The sequence below is a fragment of the Drosophila innubila genome (assembly GCF_004354385.1).
Source record: "Drosophila innubila isolate TH190305 chromosome 3R unlocalized genomic scaffold, UK_Dinn_1.0 2_E_3R, whole genome shotgun sequence".
In the NCBI taxonomy this organism is placed as follows: domain Eukaryota; kingdom Metazoa; phylum Arthropoda; class Insecta; order Diptera; family Drosophilidae; genus Drosophila; species Drosophila innubila.
This window is the reverse complement of record NW_022995380.1, coordinates 5,192,356-5,210,386: the sequence shown is the minus strand read 5'-3', so window position 1 is coordinate 5,210,386 and position 18,031 is coordinate 5,192,356. Positions and strand designations below refer to the sequence as shown.

Here is an 18,031-nt window from a genome sequence, read left to right as displayed (position 1 = left end):
GTTAATGATCTACATCTACATCTACCTCTACATGCATAAATCATCTATATTTCGCATATATATTTATCAGCATCAATGGCTTTAAGTCGATATTTTAATACCATATGCAAATGAACTATATCTTAGACACTCTAACTTCGGCTATAAGTCTTATCTGATGGTCGTTTGTGCTTTATTGTGTTTATATGTATAGCATGCATACATGTGTGTATTAAGGTATCTAAGGTCCTGGGTACAGGATTTAGATTTAGATTTGTGCTGGCTATATTTTTATACTTACAAACTAAGCAAACATGAAAGCTTATAATAATGAAACAATTTTATTCATTATGTAGAAGCTTCTTACACTTTCCACATCGCTTTTAGAGACAAATTTATAGAAAAATAATTTTTATTTTTTTCAAGTTTTGTTGTCATTTTCAATTACATTACATAACATATCGCGATGAGCAAAAGTTTCTCCAAAATTTCTATTGGTTCCACACATTCCAGTGCGGAAGGCACTCAAGTCGAAGTAGAGCAGATATTTCCCAAGAAGCTGGCTGAATTCAAAGTAGGTCCCATATACGATGATATGGGATTTACGCTTAACGAGAGATTAGCATTAAGGCAGGCTTGGAGAGTCATTAAGCCTTTTGAGCGACGCTATGGAAAAGAGATATACTTCGCGTAAGTCGAAAATTATGCTCGTGGAATAACTTTGTATCTAATCAGCAAGCTTATCGATTTTTAGTTTTTTAATGGAACACTACAAGTCATTTGAAAATTTTCGACGGTCGGGACGACTTGACCTGCACAGTTTGCATAGTCATTCGTTGTCCTTTATGCGCTTCATAAGTGCGGTTATTGAGCAGAAAGATCCTGTTGCGTTCCATGCAATGCTAAGTGACATGTACTCACTGCACTGTCGGGCTAATGTCAATCCCGACTATATGGAGGTGAGCCAAATGCTGATGCCTAAAAAATCATTCGTGTATTTATATCTTTTCTCTGCAGATCATTGTAAAAGCTCTAATTAGTTACATTCTCGATAAGCTTAAAGATGTTTGCTCAGCTTCTTTGGAGAGTGGCTTTCAGAGGCTTTTCGACAAGTTCCATGCCTTCTATGACGAGGAAACGAATAAAGGATTAAGTTTTGTATTTAGGCGAAGCGAAAGCCAGGAAAATTATCGGGAAAGCGCCGATACCGCTAAATCTCAGTGAAAGTTTAATTGGTTTGGATCTAACATCGCATTTTATCTGCGATCAATGCGTTTAATCAATCTGAAACTCATTCAAGGCTTTATCCATATCTAAATCTTCGCCCTTCTCTCCTACCCACCCCTTCACATTCAGCTTACTAATCATCAATGTCAATGCAAATCGTTCAGTCGAAAGCTGGCGTCGCGTCGCTGCTTTTGCTTCTGTTTCAGCTGCCGTTGCTGCGATAAACATATCAATTGACGACGCGACGCGACGTCTCAGTCGCAGTCGCAGTCGACGCTGCGTCGGTCTCGACGTTTAGTTTTGCTGTTAAACGCGTTTCCTTACAGAAGTTCAGTTTTGCTCGTACGCTCAGTGCGCCCATCCACACGTTTCGACACTTTAAATTAAATATTGGCATTAAACTAGAACTAAATAGATTAGTAAATATTTGTCAAGATTTGTACAACGCACTATTCCCACGCAAATACAAAAAGTCATCACAAAATCAAATGATTTAAAGACAACGTAGTTTTTGTGAAAATTATAAATATTCAGCAACCAATTAATCCAACAATGGTTGTCGCTGAAGATATTAAAAAGGTGAGGATATGTGTAAAATACTATAAAGTTAAGAAATAGCTCCGGCAAAATCAAGTAAATATCAAAATTCGTACTAATTACCCTAGTCAAAAGCCCAAAAATTAAAGGAACCAAACCCACTTTTTTTTGGATAGATTTGGGACCACAAACAAACATTTTTTTTTTTTTTGAAAATCGGTTTTGGCATTCACAAGTAATGATGACAAAAGTGGACGCACCTCTAAAAAAAGTAAGACAAAAAAGACAGATTTTTAAAAAAAATCTTAAAAAAGCTGCCATAGAAAAAAAAATGTTTTTCTTCATTTGTTGCGCCAAATCTATCCAAAAAAGTACGTTTCTTTCGTTTATTAGCCAAAAAGTTTAAACTTGTTGTCTAGTGTTATATTTCAGCGTGAAAAGTAAAAAAGTTTATGAATAATTTTAAATGTCAACTATTAAAGTGTTATTTCATATCAAATGTCTGCGGCTTTTTTCGGCTTTAACAAATTTTAAGCTATTTGCTGCATAACCAACTGAAAAGTATGCTATACTATTAATACGAGCAGTCAAAATAACTAAGCCTAATGTCTGGGACAGTAAATATGTAAATATTTTTGATTATTAAAAACAATTGGTTATAGAACTTTTCGTAGTTCTCAACTTTAAAACAGACATCTTATCTCGATTACTTTTCATATCAAATTCGTTTCGATCTGTCTAGCAAAGTATTTGTATAATGTTGTTAATTATTCTCAACTAAAGGCAAATAATCATAGAGATGATTTATAAGCCTTTAGCTTACTTACTTAACAGATATGTTATCTCGATCCCAACATCAGTATTCGAATCCGTTGGTAAAGTGTTCAGTCTTAACGATTTATAATACAACATTTTCTAGTACTACTTGTAGTTGTTGCGCAGTCAAAAGATTTCATAAATAATTTAGCGACGCCCTATCAGATACCATAAATATTAAGTAACATTCATGCTCACATTCAGAATAGGTACTCGAAGCTAACCCCACAAGGGCAGTCAATGGATCAATTAAGCTAATGACTGCTCGGGCAGCACGCTTTATGGATTAGATTTTTGTATGTGGCTTTCTGTTAGTAAAACTAATACTAGTACAAACGTTTATGTACTCTAAAAATAGCCCTGTGTCAAGATGGAAGTAATATTCATGTTTATACTCTGTAAATTGTCAAATTATTGCTAAGTATAGTGAATAATAATACAGAACAAAAAATGAAAAGAAAATAATTAAACAATAATTAGGACATTACTTTTAAAAATTCAGCGCATTCAAAGAATGAGAATGAGTGTCTCGTAGTTGGGCACACTTTTTTTCAAATTTAATTTAACTGATTTGGATTTTAATTCGGCAATTACCCATAAAAATTTCTTATCAATCAGCTGTAGCTCTGCGTTCACGTGCGTATTGACTGCTTTCGATAGTGACCTATTAAAAAAAACTTTGAGCATTGCGTTTTATGCTTGAGACATTCAATTGCTCACTAGCTGATTGATAAGTGTAATTTCCAAATTCTTCCATTGCTCATAACTGTCATATTAGAGATTACAGATATTAACGCAATGTTTAACAATGTCAAAAGCTTCTTAATTGAATGTTTATTTTATCGTACAACAATAAAAAAAAAAACAAAATTAAATATAAATAAAATCTTAAAATACCCTATATCTTGCGCATAATAGCTCAAGATTATCATTAAATTACACAAAAAATTATTATAAGAATAAAATAATGTAATTATAAATACACACCGTTACTTTATCATAAATGTGTCTTTAAGTTCAGTAAGAATGAAACGCTTACAAATAAAAAACTATAATATACCTTTTATGGATGAATGAAAAGTAAATTTACTTGTGATAATTTATTTTTGTAAATATCACAGCAGGATTATCTCGTCTAAGCTGCATATATCCATTTCAATGTTATGAATGTATACAGAGTATAAATATGCAAAATTAGCTGTATGTATTGTTGATATAGCTCATGGGACTATCGCATATTGTTTATGTTTTAAGACCGGACATGCTTGTACTTGTTTATCTCGCTTGTGCGAACTGTCGAGTAATCTACAAGCAACAATTTTATTTACATGACCGATTCGACATGTCAGGGCCAATGCATACCCATAGATATTAAATATTAATTTGAATTTTGGTATAAGACTAATATATTTACGACAGATTACAGGAAAAAGGTAAATCGGATTTTTCTTACAATGAATCGTTTTAGATTATTAAAAGCTTCCACTTAATTTATGCTTGTCATCCTACAAAGTCAACCAATTAAATATATACAAAGACAAGCCCAAATGAGTGTATGCAATAATCTTACACACCCTCAAATACTGGACTCAGTGGAGTACAACAGCAATAGAATATCTAATTGATTCTTGTCCCTTGGATGTTTTTATGTACATATGTCTGTTCTAATCACTCGATTACTATAGCTATAAATATGCACATAAGCAAGCCTTTCATAGAGTAAACAATTCACGAACGTCTCCTACGCTAATTCACGAGCGTTGCCGACGTGACAAACGAAAACTAAAAACAAAAAAATACGAAGACGAAGCGTAACGGCAAAAACAACGTTGTTGATTGCTCTTGACATTGTATCAGGAGTGGGTGGGGTAGGAAAATTGAAATCGGCAAAAGGTAAACAGAGCAAAGCAATCGACGCAAACTAATTAGCATGTGATGCGCCTCTATTGGATCTGGTGGGTGTGTCTCTCTGCGCAGCTTCGCTCTCGGCAAGTGCATTTATCAGCTCTCTCGCTTGTTCGTCCCGCATGTTCTGCATGCTTACGCTCTTTGTCCCTCTCTGGCTTGCTCTCTCTTTATCTTCCTCTCTGTGTATGTGTGTATGTTTGACATGTTGCTGTTGTTTTATGGCGACAGATTTATTTGGCATTAATTACAATTACGTTAAAATGTTGAACGCGTATATACTAAAGAATTTTATTTATTGTAAATAATTCACATTCCGTTTTGATAAGAGTTGAAATGCTCATTAGCATTGTCAAAAGGATTTGCATTTTACATATTTCACACAAACAAAACAGTCTTTAATTAAACAATACTACGTACTATATAAATGCAATTATCTATATGTAAGTATACGTGTGTATTTTTAGTAATTTAAATGCTTTTACCTGACGCATTTTGGCGTCGTATTTTAGTATTTTTGGCAAGTGCAGCAGCAACGCAGTGAGGCAACAAAAAAAAGAATGCATTAGGAAATTCAAGTATAGCAAAATTCAGGAAGCACTTCATTCTTCGGCCTAGGGGGCGTATGCGTAATATTTGCATATTTTTGTTACGAAATTATTTCTTATATGTTTTTATAGGGGGTGTTGTAACTTTTTAATTCATCTTACATTGTTCAATTGTATCTGATGTAAATCACGAAATGTTTTTCATTTAAATGCGCGTAATCGGTTGACACTACATTAGCAAATCAAAACAACATCTTTGAAACACATCAATTGAAATACCCTTGCTCATGAGTTTACAACTTAATTAATCCAAGATTTCTAAGATTTTCAGGCTGATATAGAATGTAGTAGTAGTTGTAGTAATAGTTGTAGTATTATTAGTTTTATTTTATTTCCAGCTTGACAGTATGTCGTTTGCTGTAATATAATATTTAGTACAGAGTTATAACTAGACAATTCATTTTTTCCTTTTAATTCATGTTCTGTTTTTCTAGTTTAATCTGGGTAATTTTTTCAAAATAAATTAATAATGAAGGCCTACTTTAACCTTACATAGATATTTTTTAATCAATATTCCCGTAATCAATTTATTTTAATTTAGAAGAATGTCGCAAGTTTTGAAGATTTCTATGTTTATAGACAATTAGTAAGAGTATCATAAGAGTGTGGGCCAAAACAGAAGCACACCAAAATTTCAAGATCCGAGATGAAAATACGATTTCGAAGAGTCGCCGAAACAGTCGTCTCCAACTGTTTTGGCCGCACAGATCAAGACAATCAACACACCGCCAAATAAAATTAACGAAAACTATAAGTTTTTTTTATCTATATAGACTAACAGATATTTGTGTATACTTGTATACATATATACACAAGTATTTTTTTTAAATAATTAATGAGCAGATATTAAAATAGAGAAGATAGATAAAAATACGCAACAGAAAAGTGTTGCTAAAACTATCTTTTGCGTCTTGTGATAGCGATAAAACTTATATAACACGTTGGGGAAACCACTTGGCAAATTCCTAAAGAGGGCTACAAATGGACTCGGACAAAGTAGTGCGCGCCATGGCGCGTTGGTGGCAGGTAAAGGGAAACGTTGCGGCTCATTTAAATATGGCAACACACCTCTTTTTATACAAATAAAATCATAAGTGCAAACAGCTGTTCTAAATATGTAAACATAAATTATTATTTAAGATGATTTCCATTTACGCGGTAAAATCAAAACCATAAAAACCCAATTTAAAACCCCATTCATATAAAATTTCTGGACCATTTCGATTGAAAAATTAAAAACAACTTAAAGGACAGCAATATATATCGACTGTGAATAAAGTGCAAGTGACGAAAATGTTGAGAAATGTCCAATCAAAATATTTTGTTTTGTAAAACTTTCTGTAAATATGTTATACTAAATAGTCCTAGTTTGTTGGACTGTTGGCTGGCAGCACGTGTAACTGTAATCAGAAATAGATTCACCCAAAAGTGCCCCCCATTTGTTGATGTGATCTTAAAATATACGAATTTCTCGTGATCTTTACACAGACTGTCAGCCAAGAAGATACCGATGTGACGTCACACAATCCAATGCTCTACGATCCACTGCAGGATGGCGTCATTAAAACCTCAAAGACTCGTCAATACCTGGCTGCCCTAATAAGTAAAGTGATCAATGAATGAATTAAGTATTCCAGTCTCTACAGCTTCTCTGTCATTCTTTATAATTTCAGTTTGTCTGGGCGCTGTTTCAGCAGGCACGGCATTGGCCTGGACAAGTCCGGTGTTGCCACAGATCAGTGTCAATGTCAATGCCACAACTGCGGTAAACGCAACTCACTTGACTGGAAATGCAACCACCACGAACAATGTGTCCAACTTTACCAATACAACGACTCCAATCACAACGCCTCTGCCACCCAATGGACAACTTCAATTAAGTGTGGCTCAACGTGAGTTCCGTGTTTATAAGAAGTATTATTGTATATTTGTACACAGAAAAGTAAAATCTGTAGTTCGGGGATCAAATCAATTCAATGCGGTGTCAGAAGTGCGATAATTTTAGATTGTGCGAAATACTTGATTCAATCTCTCTTTTGATTTTCGGCACGATTTTTCTCAGATATATTCCGTAAGATTTATTTTTAGTTAGACAAATATTTTAGGCTTCATTTAGATTTTAATTTTGAGTCGTTGTTATTTATCCGCATATTATCAATATTTAGCAATATTATTTTAAATACATACTTAAAAAAAACATGCTAAAGTCAAGGATTTTATATTTAAACTTTAGATTGATTTTTTTCTGCGGAGTGTTTCGTATCAAACTTGGTACATGTCCTTCTTTTAGTATAAACAACCTTTATTTTTCCTGAGATACGATTTCCATTGACGGTGTTATATATGGTAATAACAAATTTGATCAAAATTTTAAAACTATATCGTACAGATGACGTTGAGGAAAATAACTTTACTTTCTTTTTATATCCTAGATTTTTCATATATATTTATTTTATTTATTTGTGTCCACAGAGAGCTGGATAAGTTCCCTGCTGGCCATTGGCGCCTTTATGGGCGCCCTGCCCACGGGTTATATTGCAGACGCAATTGGCAGACGCTATACGGCCTTGGCAATGGATGTGCCTTTTATTTTGGCCTGGCTATCGATCAGCTTTGCCAAATCTGCCGGTTGGCTGTACTTTGGTCGCTTCCTCATTGGTGAGTTGATGATCGACTTCTCTTTAGTAAATAATCTTCTGATCCTTCCTTTTTTCCATTCATTAATTTAGGCATCTCTACGGGCAGCTTTTGTGTGGTAGCTCCCATGTACATCTCAGAGATTGCCGAGACGAGCATTCGAGGAACTCTGGGAACACTGTTCCAGTTGCTGCTTACTATGGGTATACTCTTTGTCTACATCGTTGGATCTATGGTGTCTTGGACCACGCTCAGCATGATGTGCCTCGTGGTGCCCATTCTTCTCTTTGTGGGCATGTTAATGCTGCCGGAAACACCTGTCTATCTGCTGAAGAAGGTGAGTACGATTAAAAGAGAGGGCCCTTTAAACGACCGATCTTTAATGTATGCTCTTCTACAGGGTCGCCGGGCAGATGCGGCATTGTCTCTCAAGTGGCTGTGGGGAAGATATTGCGATTCTCGTAGTGCCATACAGGTTATACAAAATGATCTGGATCAGGCTAATGCGGATGCCTCGCTTCTGGATCTGTTCAGCAATCGTGGTGCTCGAAATGGTCTCATCATATCCATGATGTTGATGTTCTTCCAGCAGTTCTCTGGCATTAATGCGGTCATCTTCTACACGGAGTCCATCTTCGAGTCAGCCGGCAGCAGTCTGAGTGCGTCCATTAGCTCCATCATTGTGGGCGTGGTTCAGGTGATCATGACCCTAACGGCATCGCTGCTGATCGATCGTGCTGGCCGCAAGATTCTACTTCTCTTCAGCAGCACTGTGATGACCATCTGTCTGGCCATCCTCGGTGCCTACTTCGACATGAAGGAGAGCGGCAAGGATGTGACTAGCATCGGCTGGTTGCCCCTTCTCTGCATGGTGCTATTCATCATTACCTTCTCGGTGGGATATGGTCCCATACCCTGGCTAATGATGGGCGAACTCTTCATGCCCGATGTCAAGGCCACCGCGGTGGCACTTACTGTCATGGTCAATTGGCTGTGTGTGTTTGTGGTAACCAAATGCTTTGGCGTCATGATCCACGACTGGGGATCAGACATGACCTTCTGGTTCTTTGCCTGTTGCATGGCACTTGCCACAGTCTATGTGGCAGTTGCACTTGTTGAAACCAAGGGCAAGTCATCCAGCCAGATACAAACGTGGCTCAGTGGACGTTAACTGTAGAATACATAACTAGATAGTCATTCAAACGCCAAATATTACGCATACGCCGCATGTCACGCAAAATGTACAACATTTAACATTATTGTTTTATTAGTGTAGTTCAATTAGTTTATAAGTTGTTGAAAGCTCTCACTATTGAATTTCTTAGCTACTTTTTATCGTCTTATTATGTATGTATATTTGTATCTGTAACCTTAGCTGTATCTATATTTGTATTCGTTAAGTGTGCGGTTGTAAAGACATGTCCATAAATTGATCTTTATATGTATGTATATATAAATGCGAGTATACATTTATATTCAAAATAAAACAGTGGATTTAACAGTTACAACTGCAGCTATACATATTCTCGTAGTAGACATGTATATTGACCCGAGTGATAACCCTTGCTTCGATTAGTACTGACGACGGCAACGCCCCTCAAATTAGCAGCTAATCAGCAGCAACTGACATAACATATTCGGATCGAAATCGAACTGATTATATGTCATATCATTGGCCACGCCCACAATTGGCGCCACTGCAATGACTTTGTCACTTGGCCTTCGGGCAACGACAAGGTCGACCAATTGAGCGAACGCAAATTGATTCTATACCAGGTAGCGTCAATTGCAGTTCTTCATCTTTCTTCTTGTTCTCATTGTTGTTGTACCACTTTATAATTATGGTTTTATTGACACATGCAAATATTTAATTACATTTTTTCCTGTTGTCGCCAACAATTTCAGGAAGCGCTATTTGGCAAATTTCCCCCCTCGTCTTGCTCATGGCCATAACTATTACCAGCTTTTTCGCATATGTAACAGGTTGTTCTTCTAGTTTTTGTTGTTGTTGTTGTTGTTGTGGTTAGTAAGTGTAATTCCATTTAAGCCAGCAGCGAAATAACGACAGATAACAGCTCATTGGATATCGTTTTTAAATGGTTTGATTATTGTAAATATGGTTAGAGTGATGAGCAAATAACTTGATTGATTTATTCAGCACTTCAGATTGAGTGTATTGGAATGATTAATGACCTAATCGACAGATCTAATGTAAGGTAAAGAACGCAACTGCTCCAACTGAGCTTCCACAAATAAAACTGTTGCTAATTGTGTTTATCGAGTTTAAGTTACTTTTACATAATTATTTATTAATTTCCTGTTTGGCTAGTTCCCATTTCTATTTCTATTTCCATTCGCTATATATAGGCACAGCACCTGTTGTTAGTATCTTTATGATTAATAAAATTGTAGACTTACTCAAGTAGTTCTAGCCCCAACTGATAGAAAATTGGTTCTTGTTTGTTAAGAATCAATCAAATCAATTAGATTTGAAAAAAATATGTACCATATCGCATCAAATCTTATACCATATCATGACCTAACCTACCTCACTCACACTTGCTTTATCATTCTGAAAACCCGTTTGGAATTCGGAAAGTTAGCAAGTTCAGTTCAATTCAATTCAATGGGAATGATAATCACACCTGTTATCAATTTGACTTCCTTTTCGAATTATTGCAATATTCTTCATTAAGTAAATTTGTGTAAATATTTATTTATAAGAAGACGAGCAAAACGCTCACGTTATGTGCATGCTAAATGCTTTTGCCTTATTTATAAGGCAATTGCATTATATCATTCAATTTAATTTCTGATTCCTGAAAGTGCTGTAACGCTTTGTTCTTTGCCCTGTCCATTGAGCGATGCACAGCATGTTTAATGCACATTTTAAGTCACTTCATTGCACAGTGGTACAAGTAAGAGTATTTTTAATTTGCTCATAAATTATTGATGATGGTTAAACTGTTTTTCTATGATCGTTCTATTTATTTTTACTTCCACAACTGATTTGATTAAAAAATTATAAATACATTTTTTTGCTTCTACGATTCTCATTTTTTCAACACTTAAATTAATTTGTAATAAATAAGTTGTTTGTGTTTAAGTTTGTAATACAAACATACATATTTTGAAGACCTTGGAAAATCCTAGAAGACCTGGGAAAAACTGTGAATAGAGTGTAACATGCTTATAGGGGTTTAAATCAAGAAATAAAAAATTATGTTATTTAATAAGTTACTGACTTATCAAACATACGTATTTACTAAAATAAATATACTTTTATGAATTTTTTTTTTTTTAATTTACTGAGTGGAAAATTCTTGCTAGTCTAGATCTGATATAGAACTACTGCGTTTTAGACTTAACGGAGCTTGTTCATGTTTTCTTTACGGTAATGACATTTTGTCTTGAAAATTTAACATTATTATTATTCTCTTTTAGATAAAAATAAGTAATATATTTTAATTGTTTTTAAATTGTACGAAACAAATATATCAAAAGAATGTGTCACAATTTAATGACGTAGTGGAACACTGTGCGTGGAATACATTTTAATTAGCCGGAGCATTTTTTTAAGGCACGCACGTTGATTGATGTAAGACTTTAAAGCTGTGTGAGACTCGTTAAGTATCTAACTGTAGCGACAGCGACTAAATAAGTCACTGCCCCGGGAATCGGTGATTTGCCAGTTGCATGTCAATTAACTTCCTCAAAGTGCCGGATTGAGTTCGTTTTTGAACGTTGAGAGATATAAATCAGAATTTTCCAACGAATTGGACGGAACTAAGACGACACAATGCTTGTATAATTAAAATTCAGACGCTATCTTCTTATTCTGCCCATTTATTTATTTTTTATGATTATTTTGTATTAGTTTTTTTTATTTAGTACTTTGTTTTGATTTGTTTCTCAATGTTGGAATGAGACAAAAGCTGGTACATTGATAAAAAATCGCTTGAAACGCAGTTCGGTTCAACGATCGTCTAACTTTGCAATTACAAACTATATATATGCATATGTATATATGTTCGAGCATTTTCCATAGTTAGATCGTATATCGTATATCGTATTTGTATAGTACATTTATTATCTACTTTGAATACTTGCCGTAGCTAAACACGAGCTGCGAATTACGAATGCGTCTGTCATAATTTCTCGGCTACATTTTTCTTTTTAAATTAATCCACAAAATCGTCGAATCACTCTCGCATCGGCCGCATTCGAGTTGCGACAACGGAAGTCGACAGTAGTCTCTGATCTCTTACGGTTCCAGTTCCAGTTTCCGATCCGGATATAATATCTGAAAATCCTCTCATAAAAGTTCTCTATCACATTGCCGAAATCATCTAAATTGTCTTCCATTGTCGTGTGCTAATTGATAATTTTGGCAAAATGGGTGAGTGAACAATCAAATAATCAAGTACTTAGCTTACCCATAGTTAGTAATACTAAATTGTTTTTTGTGAAAAGCTTTTTATTTATTGTGGAAATGTTTGCATCATTTAAGTGCTGATTAAATATATACGTCGAATTACTTTAACTACGATAATAATTTGTGTGTAAATGTTTTGATAGACTCTTCACTCGCATTATCACTGAGCATGCTAATCTCCAGTTTGAATAACATTTGTTTGCCATTGAACATGGACTCTACAATATAGAAGCATTGGGTTCTGGACACTTAACCTGATGATCAGTTGTGATTTGTGGTCGTAGCAAGAGGTGTTCAGTTGCTCCGTTATCATATAACTATTTCATTAAAGGTCCTTTTCGGGACATCTATATATTAATACATATATCTATCATATATATTTGTGAGTATTAACAACAGCATTTTTATTAGTTTTCAGTAAGTAATAATTCATTGTGTTTTATCTAGCTTAATTAATATTCCAAAAATAACTATAAACATATCTGAATACTAGAAACTGCTCTGTTTTCTCTCTATTAGAGACCTGCATGAATACATTCAAAACGACCTATGAGACATTCACTCTAAAATGCTGTACATATTTTGCTATATTCATTTTTTATGAATGTGAGTTTGTATTTGTGACGTTTCATGTACACTTACTCACTGTACAATAATTGTAGTTTTTTTTTTAAAATTTAAAAAAAATTTTTTTTTAATTTATACAAAATTTAAGTAATATTAAAGCAAAATTCATTAAGTTTGTTTAATTATTTTACATTATTTTGTTCTCCATGTCGTCGCTATTGGCATTTTTTCTCTATCTACTAATACGAGTCAAATTTAATTAGGTTCCGTGTGAAATTTAGCTGAAATTGTGTGTAAGTCCGCCTCGCAGGCACTATCAAAATTCCAACCTTCCCCAAGAAGTTCTCTGATTAACACTTCGATGCTTTTGCGTCACTGTCGCTTTATATGCGTCCGTCTTGTCACACGCGACAAAGGGTCTTTACTTGTCTGCCTTTAGTTTAGTCTATCTTATACACTATCTTATACTATCCATGAGTTTGTTGATTAAAGCCGAATTTCGAGACAATGTCGACCCATATGTTAGCCAACTTATCAATCAGTTTACTCGACTATTTGATTTCCAATTTGTGTCAATGCGACAAATTTGTTCAACGTTTATATACTAAGTATCTACTCTATTTTAATTTTGCCTAAACATATATGAACATGATTGTTTTCCCAGCTGTTATTAACAATGGGAAAATGCACATTTGCGATACAAGAACTATGTGAGATTGGCCCCAGAAATTAAGTGAAATGAATATTTAGAGAACCAAGTCTAAAACCCAAAAGTTCTATTTGTTAGCCAGCTGAAGATTCGTCTAAAGGAGCTTTATGCTTCAAAATCAAATGAAAGAGATATCTGAAAAATATTAAAAAAAAATACTACAGCTGAAGATTAGAAAATATAATATATAGACATTAGATTCACAAAATTGCTGACCATTTATTGCTTCGAACAAAAAACATGCTGTGTACTTCTAATCAATTCATTATAGAGGTAGTCCAGAGTATAAAAGCTAAAAATAAAGATTTTGGTGTGTAAAATGCATAACCTTAAAAAAGCATACTATTAATACAAAAGTAAAAGCAATATATTTAATGATTAAAGCTGGCATCATTAAGAAAATTCATGTAAATCAAGATCCACGCTCAATTTAAATCAGCAAAAATTTAAAATGTAATTTCTAAAATTTCTAAAATTTGAAAAATTAAAAGACAACTTTTTAGTGAGACACCTCTATTAGATTTCCATAATAGCTATTACAACGATTAAATTATGTCAACGAATTCAGTTTACTTATTGTACCCAGTATTCTACAAATCGAAAACAATAAACGGAAATGTTTAAGAAATTACGAATAATTGTTAAGAAGAAGTGTTTTGAGCCCTGCCAGCTGCAGTTGTCACAGTAGGGCATTATGTATATGGACAAGTGCCGTTATGTAGCACAAACTGTGGAGAGACTGGCGACTACGAGTATAGGCTGAAGTGGATCGGGTTGTGTAATACAAACTAATTGAGAATGGGAAGAGGACATACGACTGGAGGGGTCGCTGTCATTGTCATTGTGGTTGTCGTTTTCGTTGTTGCCTTATCACTTGGGCCAGTTCAAGTGCAAATTGCACAAATGGCGCAATTTTAACAACAAATTTAAAAGACAATTCACAGTACTCACATTTGGATGCATCGTTGCATCAATCGATGATTAAGTACTAGATGAATGTGCTATGTGGGGCTTTTCTGATAAGATAACACACACTTACACATACTCCCTCTCCCTCTCTCTCTCTCTCTGTCTGTCTGTATGATGTGCATTATTGATTTCATATTTACTTAAGCTTTTTAAAAATCTTTAAATTCGTGTGATTTGCAATCGACGACAACATTTCAGCTCTCAGTTTTAAGGCTTACGGTTCAATCGAGTTCGATCAACGATCGGTCATTTCTAAAGGAATATTTGCTTATCATGTAAGGATGTGACAAAGTGCAAGATCATAGTATAAATCACGATATTACCTAACTGAGAACAAAACTCTTCTCTAGTATTGTCAACTGTGTGAATAGTGAATAATTGCAATTAGCTTTGTTTGCCGTTCAATTAAAATAATTTAGTGTTTTACGGCATTTGGCTCATTAAAAAGTCGGTCTGATTATATTTTCACACTGTGATTTTGCAACTTTCATTAATATTGTAGATATACGCTTTTTGTATACACGCAAATTTTAATGATAATTGCTAACATAACAAGCCAAGTTGGAAAGAGACAGAATAAGGAAAAGAGAGATAGAGAGAAAGAGTGTGTTCTTTGTGTGTACAACAATTGATTCCGGCCAAAAGTCTAAACCGGAGAACACTCGCAATTTGCGTAAATAATCATATAGTGCGTCGTGAATTAATTAGTTGAGTGAGTCAACTGGGCGTATGCGCAATGTGGATGCCAAATACGTTTGCAGTGCGAATGTCGAACACAGTCGAGATGGGAAAAGGGAGAGAGTAACTAGTGTTAGTTGGACAAAGCACAACCAGAAGCCGTTCCAATGTCCATCTGCTTAGCACACAATTACGACAACAGGCGATTGAATTACAAATGGTCCATTGTTAACGGGTGTTAATACGGGCGTTAATGGGCCCGAAGGGGAGTGACATTTGAGTGAATTTTAATTTATGTCTTTTTAATTGGTTTTACAGCTGCTACACGTGAGCAAGCCAGAAGTCAACAATGAGTCGCTTGGCAGAACAAAAAGATCAGCAGTCTTACACTGAAGTGAGCAGCTTCCAGATTAGCGACGGATTATCGCACAATATGGAACCCGTTAAAACGAGTCGCATCTTTTTGGCGGCTGTGGCTGGTGAGTGTTACTTTGATTTATATTAATCTCAGCTGATTTTTGCCAATCAATTTGTAGCCAACTTGTCGGCCTTTGTGGTGGGCACTTGCCTGGGCTGGACGTCTCCGATTGGACCCAAGCTCAAGAGCGAAGACACCTCCGATTCCCCTTTGGACAGACCAATTACAGCGGATGAAGATGCTTGGATAGCCTCGCTGATTGCCATTGGCGCTCTGCTGGCACCTTTTGTGGCTGGTCCCCTCGCCGATCGCATTGGTCGCAAGTGGGTGCTCCTCTCGAGCAGTGTCTTCTTTGTGCTCGCCTTTTTGCTCAACATGGTGGCATCGCAGGTTTGGATCCTATACTTATCCCGCTTGATACAAGGCTTCGGCGTTGGCTTTGTGATGACCGTGCAGCCCATGTATGTGGGTGAGATTTCCACGGACAACGTGCGTGGCGCCACTGGATCCCTCATGCAGCTCTTCATTGTTTGTGAGTAGCTCGAAAGTTACCTCTCTTTCCACTCTACTAACTAGTTGACTTTCCTCCTCAGCTGGCATTTTATATGTCTATGCAATTGGACCCTTTGTCTCCTATCAGGCTCTACAATGGTGCTGCATTGTGGTGCCCGTAATCTCGGATGTGGTCTTCTTCTTCATGCCTGAGAGTCCTTATTATTTTGCCGGCAAGGGTCGCAAGACGGATGCACTGCGCTCCCTGCAGTTTCTGCGTGGACAGAGCGCCGAGGGTGTTCACGATGAGATGGCCGTGATCCAGGCCAATGTAGAGGAGGCTATGGCCACAAAGGGCTCATTTATGGATCTGGTCAAGAGCCCGAGCAATCGCAAGGCCTTGTTCATATGCGCTGGTCTCATCAGCTTCCAGCAGCTCTCGGGCATCAACGTCGTCCTGTTCAACAGCCAGTCGATCTTTGCCAGCGCCAATACTGGCCTGGATCCGGCCATAGCTACCATTATCATTGGCTGCGTTCAAGTCAGCTCCTCTGGCCTCACTCCAATCGTTGTGGATCGGTTGGGCAGAAAGGTATTGCTCCTCATCTCGGCCAGCGTTATGAGCCTGGGATTGGCTGCCTTGGGCTTCTTCTTCTACATGCAACTCGTGGTGGGTGACATTTCCAGTGTGTTGTGGATGCCGGTGCCGGCTTTGATCATCTACAATATTGTCTACTGCACGGGCTTTGGTCCTCTGCCTTGGGCTGTGCTTGGTGAGATGTTCCCGTCCAATATCAAATCAGTGGCCTCCTCTGTGGTGGCCAGCACCTGCTGGATTCTTGGCTTCGTAGTTACGCGCTATTATCCGGCTCTCGATGCACTTGGCTCCTACTATGCATTCTGGCTGTTTGCATTATTCTGTGTCGTCGCCTTCTTCTTTGTGCTTTTTGTCGTGATGGAGACAAAGGGCCTGAGTCTGCAACAGATTCAGGATCGCCTGAATGGCAAGCGAGACTAGACAGTTTCAACTCTAACCTTGCCGATCCTATATGTATAAGTCCATTATGCAAGTATTTTATTACCTAGTATTAAGAATATTTTTAATTTGTTATTCATTATAGTTTAACCATAATAAAAGATCAAAATAATAAAAAACGTGAAAAACGTTTTAGTTACTAGATGAGCTAGTGAAATTAAAGCTTGCAACAGAATATTCAAGGTATAATTGTTAGCTTTTAAAAGTAAATAATTAAATGAAACTAAAATTCAAATTCAAATGCCAGCGAAGTTAGTTAGGTCTTTGAACGTGACAGAAAGCTAATTGTTATCAACAACATTACAATTTGAGTTCAACAGTGCACGACTTAACAGAGCTATTTTAATTTACAGTTGTTTATTAACAGCGCTGTACTTTCTGGTAGCCATAGTCTTTTCGTGTACTTCCTATTTTTCTCTGTATTTTTTTTAAACGCATTTAGCCAGTTACATTCGAGTTTTCGTCAATTGAGTTGCGCTGCGCGTTCGTTATTTTTTGTCGATTGCTGCACGTAGAACGGCTATTTTGGAACTGTATGTATGGATAAGTGTGTGTGTGCAAAACAATAAAAGGCATTACATAAATTGAATTAATTTCAAGAAATTGGAAATACATATGGGTAATTATCCAGAAATGTCAACCGCAGCCAAAAAACGTAAAATTGATCTAAAACTCACACCTTGTAAAATTTTAATCCAGAAACATTTTCCAGTTACTTGTTTTAACATTTTACACATTAATTAGTTCATTAGTTTGAGCATACCGATTGCATCTTTGAATAAATTAAGTTTTTAAGTATTTTTTTTTTTTTTTACTGTTTTCTTTAAATTTGTAAATTATTGTCTTCAAGCATCAAAAATTGTATGAAAATGTAATTTTCTTGAAAAGGAACCATTGCCCAACATCAGCCTTATCACCAATTATAGTGCTAATCAATAAAAATTTGTTTCGTCTTTTGTAAAAAAGAAAATGAAGTGTTTTTTTCACTTTGCATGCGTAAGAGTGTCGAATCGATACT

The 18,031-nt window shown here is 35.9% G+C and overlaps 3 protein-coding genes across 6 annotated transcripts; all 3 read left to right on the top strand.

Annotated features, from left to right (window-relative positions):
* Positions 1-315: 315 nt before the first annotated feature.
* Positions 316-9,187, top strand: LOC117791284 (facilitated trehalose transporter Tret1-2 homolog). 2 transcript variants are annotated; one of them, XM_034630994.1, is made up of 8 exons: positions 316-669; positions 734-938; positions 997-1,785; positions 6,561-6,675; positions 6,746-6,964; positions 7,545-7,730; positions 7,802-8,046; positions 8,110-9,187. In XM_034630994.1, exons 3-8 carry the CDS (start codon positions 1,759-1,761, stop codon positions 8,878-8,880), a joined length of 1,563 nt encoding a protein of 520 aa, XP_034486885.1. In that variant the 5' UTR covers positions 316-669; positions 734-938; positions 997-1,758; the 3' UTR covers positions 8,881-9,187. The 2 variants fall into 2 exon arrangements, with proteins under 2 accessions (XP_034486885.1, XP_034486884.1); XM_034630993.1 differs by lacking the exons at positions 316-669; positions 734-938; positions 997-1,785 and adding an exon at positions 5,944-6,098.
* On the top strand, positions 446-1,203 carry LOC117792344. The gene is made up of 3 exons (XM_034632428.1): positions 446-669; positions 734-938; positions 997-1,203. Exons 1-3 carry the CDS (start codon positions 446-448, stop codon positions 1,201-1,203), a joined length of 636 nt encoding a protein of 211 aa, XP_034488319.1.
* A 2,771-nt stretch (positions 9,188-11,958) lies between the features above and the next one.
* LOC117791181 (facilitated trehalose transporter Tret1) lies at positions 11,959-17,135 on the top strand. 3 transcript variants are annotated; one of them, XM_034630862.1, is made up of 4 exons: positions 11,959-12,108; positions 15,386-15,546; positions 15,604-16,017; positions 16,079-17,135. In XM_034630862.1, the coding sequence occupies exons 2-4, from the start codon at positions 15,417-15,419 to the stop codon at positions 16,993-16,995; spliced, it is 1,461 nt and encodes a 486-aa protein (XP_034486753.1). In that variant the 5' UTR covers positions 11,959-12,108; positions 15,386-15,416; the 3' UTR covers positions 16,996-17,135. The 3 variants fall into 3 exon arrangements, with proteins under 3 accessions (XP_034486753.1, XP_034486751.1, XP_034486752.1); XM_034630860.1 differs by lacking the exon at positions 11,959-12,108 and adding an exon at positions 12,378-12,526; XM_034630861.1 differs by lacking the exon at positions 11,959-12,108 and adding an exon at positions 14,573-14,664.
* Positions 17,136-18,031: the final 896 nt, after the last annotated feature.

Bases quoted from the DNA above. Each gene is read 5' to 3' on its own strand.
- LOC117792344 (XM_034632428.1), top strand. From the start codon at position 446: ATGAGCAAAAGTTTCTCCAAAATTTCTATTGGTTCCACACATTCCAGT. The intron at 670-733 runs GTAAGTCGAAAA...ATCGATTTTTAG, and splicing joins GGAAAAGAGATATACTTCGC to TTTTTTAATGGAACACTACA. The intron at 939-996 runs GTGAGCCAAATG...TTTTCTCTGCAG, and splicing joins TCAATCCCGACTATATGGAG to ATCATTGTAAAAGCTCTAAT.
- LOC117791284 (XM_034630993.1), top strand. From the start codon at position 6,054: ATGGACTCGGACAAAGTAGTGCGCGCCATGGCGCGTTGGTGGCAG. The intron at 6,099-6,560 runs GTAAAGGGAAAC...ATCTTTACACAG, and splicing joins CCATGGCGCGTTGGTGGCAG to ACTGTCAGCCAAGAAGATAC. The intron at 6,676-6,745 runs GTAAAGTGATCA...TTATAATTTCAG, and splicing joins ATACCTGGCTGCCCTAATAA to TTTGTCTGGGCGCTGTTTCA.
- LOC117791181 (XM_034630862.1), top strand. From the start codon at position 15,417: ATGAGTCGCTTGGCAGAACAAAAAGATCAGCAGTCTTACACTGAAGTG. The intron at 15,547-15,603 runs GTGAGTGTTACT...ATCAATTTGTAG, and splicing joins CTTTTTGGCGGCTGTGGCTG to CCAACTTGTCGGCCTTTGTG. The intron at 16,018-16,078 runs GTGAGTAGCTCG...TTTCCTCCTCAG, and splicing joins CATGCAGCTCTTCATTGTTT to CTGGCATTTTATATGTCTAT.